Source organism: Setaria viridis, chromosome 7 (genome assembly GCF_005286985.2).
Source record: "Setaria viridis chromosome 7, Setaria_viridis_v4.0, whole genome shotgun sequence".
In the NCBI taxonomy this organism is placed as follows: Eukaryota; Viridiplantae; Streptophyta; class Magnoliopsida; order Poales; family Poaceae; genus Setaria; species Setaria viridis.
In genome coordinates, this window is record NC_048269.2 from 18821721 (window position 1) to 18827720 (window position 6000).

The 6000-nt window shown below is 47.1% G+C and overlaps 1 protein-coding gene across 1 annotated transcript; it reads right to left on the bottom strand.

Moving 5' to 3' along the window:
• Positions 1–3250: 3250 nt before the first annotated feature.
• LOC117865102 (aluminum-activated malate transporter 1) lies at positions 3251–5639 on the bottom strand. The gene is made up of 6 exons (XM_034749185.2): positions 5079–5639; positions 4786–4926; positions 4310–4582; positions 4084–4196; positions 3830–3979; positions 3251–3733 (listed from the first exon to the last, which is right to left on the bottom strand). The coding sequence occupies exons 1-6, from the start codon at positions 5392–5394 to the stop codon at positions 3350–3352; spliced, it is 1377 nt and encodes a 458-aa protein (XP_034605076.1). The 5' UTR covers positions 5395–5639; the 3' UTR covers positions 3251–3349.
• Between the last annotated feature and the right edge of the window lie 361 nt (positions 5640–6000).

Consider the following 6000-nt stretch of genomic DNA (forward strand, 5'->3'; position numbering starts at 1 on the left):
CGCCAGGATGATATGTCACGCTCGTCCCCATCACCTCGGTCATCGCGGAGTGGTTCTAACCGGTCACCGTCGCCGTCGCCGAGGGGTTAGGCCACGGTTGGGGTTGGGACTGGCAAGGGGTTTTGCGCGCCCAGGGGCAGCACTGCCATGGGGAGGGCCACCGGTGCTGCCAAGCCGGAACCACCACGGAGAAAGAGTGATCACTACATAGGAGGGCAATTGGGCAAAAGACAACAAGTTGGGAAGACGAATTTCAGATAGTAGCACATGTGTTTGGCAATTTAGGATGGCAAATTGAAAATGTGACGAGCAATATTACCATTAGCATTTGAGTGAAGCTAAGTTCGCCCCTGGAATCTTTATAATCAGTGCCATTTGCAACTAGTGCTTGAGCTTGTGCTTGTGCTGGTGCTTCACCTCTTCCTGCCTCTTCCCCACCCTCCTGTATCAAAATTGGAGGGCTTTGAGAAATAATGGACAGAATGGTAACACTACAAATAAAATTGTGCAGATCATACCACTAAAATATTTCGCATCTGTGCATGAGCAGCATCATTATTTGCCTCTTTCCCAAACTGTGATGAAGCTTTGTTTTCTCTCTTTTTTCTAAACTTGTGCTTCGTATCAAGCCAAGTTTTTCTTCACTTTGAAGTTTTTTGTTTGGACCTTCTTTTTCTTTAGGCGTGCATTACTCAACACATCATTTGGTGGAGTAGCATTTGTGGGAAGTACAGATGGACTCATAGAAGTGCTTGGATATGCAATGATCATCTCTTCAATTTGTTTACAAAGGATGTCAAGTGTGATATCCACTAACTTGGTGCATTGAGGAAAGTTGGCTGCTTGATATGCCAAATTGAGAAATTTGTTAGACATATATCTGCAGTGAAGCAAAGCATCCATATTTGGATTTTCGATTATATTTCTTCCCTACTTGTCTTGTATAGTTCCACTCCGTGCTTCTCGTGTCCATCGCTTTAACACATATTGTGGTGGCAATAACTTAATACTTATCAAATCAAGAACTTTAAGAGCATGATGTAATCTTCCCATTGGATTGTCTTTATTTGTGTACCGTTTTTTGACCTCAAAGCCTTTCTGTCCACCATAACTAAGCCAAAATGCCCAAGCCTCATCCAAATTTCTAAATTCCATGCCAACATGAGGTACAAAGCTAAGCAGCATAGCTCCGCAATGGAAAAAAATAATATGAGTAGGGGATGCAATTTCAGAGAACAAGTAAGGAGTAGCAATACATGGGATTGGAATTTGGGACAACTAAAACCAATTTGAAGTCACATAAAAAATAACAAAGTGGGGTTGTATTACTTACGTATTGAAAGCATGATGCTCTTTGTTAGCCTCTTCTTCCATATCAATGCTACGTAATACAGAATCAACCAGCTGCTTCTTTAATAAGAAAAGAGAAAGTTTGATTGCTTCAAGCAATCTGATGATAGAACTTCTATCAGTCTCAGTGATCCTTTCATGTTGAAGAGATGGCAGGAGAAGGTGGATTAATACTTACGTACAAGATTGAAGAGCACAACAGCTCTTCCATCCGACAGCTGCTTCTCTCCTCCTCGCGCCCGTTCTCGTCAGCCTCGCACCCTTTTCTGTTGGCCTCACGCCGTTTTTCCTCCTACACTTGCGTCCGGACTGGGCCGCATTGTGCTCCTGGGCCAAGGGATCCATTCTGTTTCTTCTATTGTTGCTTCTTGCCATCGGATGCTCAATCAACGTTCCGGAGCTGCCGAACGTCCTCTGCCGATGAGAACGAAAGTTAGAGGATCTCGTTCCAGTCCACGAGGAATTTGTTGTGTTGTTTTGTACTCTGTGGTCTTTGCCTGTAATTATGTTACCTTTTACTCCTGGAATAGGCTAGTTCGTGCATACAAAGTGTTATGTAGTTCCCATACTAATCAATGCCTGCACTTTGATTGAATCTTGTTAAGGCTGTAAGCCTGTTAGGAATGTGGCTTATTTTTTTTCTCCTGTGTGGCTACCTGAAGCAAAAATGGTTAAAATAAATATTCAGTAAAGAAGAAAAGTAGACAATATTTATCTTAATATTTCTTCTGAGTACCTTTCGTTTCTTTACAAACATAGGGTGCAATGAAAATTTTTGAATTCATTCTAGCAAGAAAGTTGAACCACAATTTCATTACTTGTTATATACTCTGGTTATTTTATTGCATCACTCTTTTCTTTAATGTTGTTGCCTGTGATGAGATGGAACTTATTGTACTATATGCGATGAGATAATGTTTAATCTATTATTTGTGGGCTGAAATTTCTTAATATTAATTCTGAGCTGTAATTGTTCCTGTTAATTGGGCTGGAATTGCTTATTATTGAACCAATTGGGTTGGAAAAATGATTAAAATTTGGTGGATCGATTTTATTTAATAAAATCAACATGGACTGTGTACCTTAAATTTGATTGGCCGAAATTATTGGGCCCACTTATCAAACAAGCCTGTTACCAAATGTGTCAGCAGCCACATCATCGGCCACGTCACCATTATTAGCCACGTCATCATCGATGTCAGCTGCCATGTCATCACCCACGTCATTGTCCACGCCATCATCATCATCCATGTCAGCAGCCACGTCATCATCCATCTCAGCGGCCATGTCACACGGCTATACAATCTATGATGATTTCTATGACGTTTATTTTCGTCACTAAAGTTGGGCTTGGGTTGGGCTAAGCAGGCTTGAGGCTATTTTGTGACGAATTAGAAACGTCATGGATTGTTTCGATCTGTGACGATTACGCTAAAAACGTCACGAGGCGTAATTTGTGACGCTTAATACATGACGATATGCGAAATCGTCACATACACTGCTTTATGACGGTTTGTCAGCGATCTGTGATGAAATTTTTCCGTCATAGATTAACAGGTTTCTTGTAGTGTACGGTGCAATGAAAACAATTTGAATTCATTCTGTTCTTTACTAGATATGCACTGCCATGCAAGATTTGTTATGCTTTGAGAATTTCATACATCTGTTACTTCAACGTCACAACTTGGGCACGGATTTTCCAGAAGGACACCGTGGAATTATGTTTCTTGGCTCAGTGTTTTCTTTAGTTCTACTATATTTACAAGATATTTACATTATTGAGAGGTAGTACATTCTCCCTCCCTGATATTTACAAGAAGTTTATATTTATTTTTGTCTGTACAACTGTGCGGAAGCAACATTTATCATCACAATTCAGCATCATAATTACTTTTATAAATCAAATAATTAATCACTTGCTTTATGCACAATATAGTATTGTATCATCAGATGCTCCTGAGATGTGGATAGTATCTACATACGAAATGCAGAGCACCAACTAGCCAAGTCCCGCTGCCTCTCCACTATCTACAATGATAACCACATCCTTCTGGTCAGTGTTCTCAGGGTTTTTGAAGCCGGCAACTTGCGCTAGGTTACCAACAGATTCTGTGATCTTCTTTGTCTGAGAAACCACTTCTGCGAGGAGAGATGCAATGACAGCAACATGCATCACTTTGGCCAGATCCTCGTCCTGCGACAATTCGGCCTTGAGGCCTTTCGCCGCTCTGATCGCTGCAGTCATGTGAGTCATGGCCGGGGATGGCACAGTCATCGCCTGAATCGCCGCTGAGAGCGCCCGGAGCGCCTTGGCCGAGTGCAAGCTCATCTCACCGCATGCTGTTCGAACCTTCGAGCATAGCTCCAAATTCGTTTCAGGATACTGTGAGCAGGAAAAGGATGATGCTAGTGATCAGTAAACATGGTTCTGTAATCCTTTAATTTTGATCTATAGCGAAATGGCTGGATTTGCAATTACCTGAGCTTTTGTGAGTGTGATGATGTAGGAAGCAAGAGTCTGCATTGAGGAAGCGCACTGGCGAGCAACGGCGCCGATGTTCTGGTATTGGCCCCATGGGTACCGGAAGTAGAAGTTGCCATGACCTGGCTCCCACTTGGCAAAATTTGCCTGCGGTTTTGGAAGAATAGAAGCCATGCATTATAACGGATCGTCCCAGTTTCTGGATACAGGAGCTTTATTGCTGCTCAACATCAAAGTGCATTGCTGCTTACCAAAGAGTCCTCGGTGGCCTTGCAGTCGAGGACGCTCTTGTACACTTGGAGGAACGGTTTGCTTTCCAAATCCTCGCCGGGAGCGTTCTCCCCGAAGCATTCGGACTCCAGTCCTGCACACACAAATACATGTATATATACAATTTAGTTTATCTTTGACATGGGAATCCGATCCGATTCGTTGTACATATTCCAAGGATCGAGTGGGATGGATGGTGCTACGTACCCTCAAGGAACTCGGCGAGCTTGCCGAGGTTGTCGGCGGCGAGGTTGTGGAGGTTCTCGCCGGCCCAGACCGGGCAGACGAACATGGTGGTGAAGAGGCAGGTGGCGACGCCGACGAAGATGGTGGAGGAGCGCTGGTGCGCGAGGCGGATGAGCTCCTCCACCCGGTAGCTCGACACCGCCACCAGGCTGAAGGTCAGGATGAAGATGGTCACGCCGTAGTCGTACCGCGCCTTCACCGCCGGGATGAACCGTGTGAACGTCGCCGCCGTCGCTGCGAGAGAGAGAACGAATTAATTAAATTAAAGCACTTACTGATCGTGACATGTCGATCTCGTCATGAAAGTAACTAAGCGTACCGGCCGTACACGGCTAAGAAGCTAGCCTGCGTGCCTGGCTTTCTCTTTACACAGACAAGCAGCTAGCTAGACAAGGAATCAGCCTGCATGGGTATAGAAGGTATAGTAGGTACTGTACCTATGAGGAAGACGAAGGTTGCGAGTATGATGGGCTCCCCTTTGCTGCCTCCCAGGTTGGCCACCTTGTGAGCCCCGACGGCGATGAACCCGGCGACCAGCGTCCCCGTCGCCCTGTTCAGGCCTTTGATCAGCGTCCCACCTGCCAACACACACACACACGCACCCGTTAATAAGCCATTAATTAAACTATACGGGTGCATGGCGCCACGCGTCCACGCGTGACGTTGCATGCGTCTCGTACGTCATCGATCTCTGCAACTAACTGCGATGCACGGTGGCGTACAGGCTTACCGACGGTGTACTCCATGACGACGGCGACGGTGAGTACGGCCCAGAGGGTGGAGAGCCCCCAGTTGTTGAAGATGGGGCGGACGTAGTAGAGCACGGACACCAGCGTGAGCGCCAGCCCGACCTTGAACGAGTGCACCACTCGCCGGGGATCGTCCGTCGCGATCTTGGCCAGCTTCTTGCCGAGCCCGGCGAGGGCTCCCCAGACCTTGCCCAGCGCCGAGAGGAGCCCCTCCGCGCACCTCACCAGGAACTCGACGTAGCCGCCGGTGCCGCCGTCGCCGGTCGTCACCGCCTGATGAACCTCCATGGCAGGCATGGCTGCCGTCTGCCGATCGAGGTAGCTAGGGCCGTGCCGTGCGTGCACGAGACTAGCTCTGGTGGTGAATGTGTGTGTGTGGTTTATGAGCTACCAGGAGGGGCGGTGGGGGGTCCTTATATAAGCGGAGCCGAGGAGGAAGACACGCGAGGGCGGCGGCGGCGGCGGCTTGGGGATATAGTTAGTGGGATACCGCGACGCGGCAGACATTACACAGGATATAGTGGAAACAAAAGCATAACCCCCTGCCGCGCAGGCCTTTTCGCTGTGAATGCGACTCGAGATACTGCTGGTGCTCTCGTGCTCTTTTCAACCGGTTCGTTGCTGGCTGCTGCCACTCTCTCGGTCTCGCCTTTTCTTGCTCGAGGACTATGGAGAGCACCAAGTCGGCCGAATAGGCCGCCAGTGATGTACAGAGATGTGTGCAGCTTATGAACGCCATCCGTTTTGGCCACTGCTACCTTCTGCTGGTTTGTGCTGTGACGAGGACGTCGCCGGGGTGATCGTGTCGCACGCTCGCAACACTTGACAGGCGGCGGTCTTTTGCAAACCAGTAGTTTATAACAATATAATCTCTGCCTTTTGACCTGTAATGTTTGCACTTGG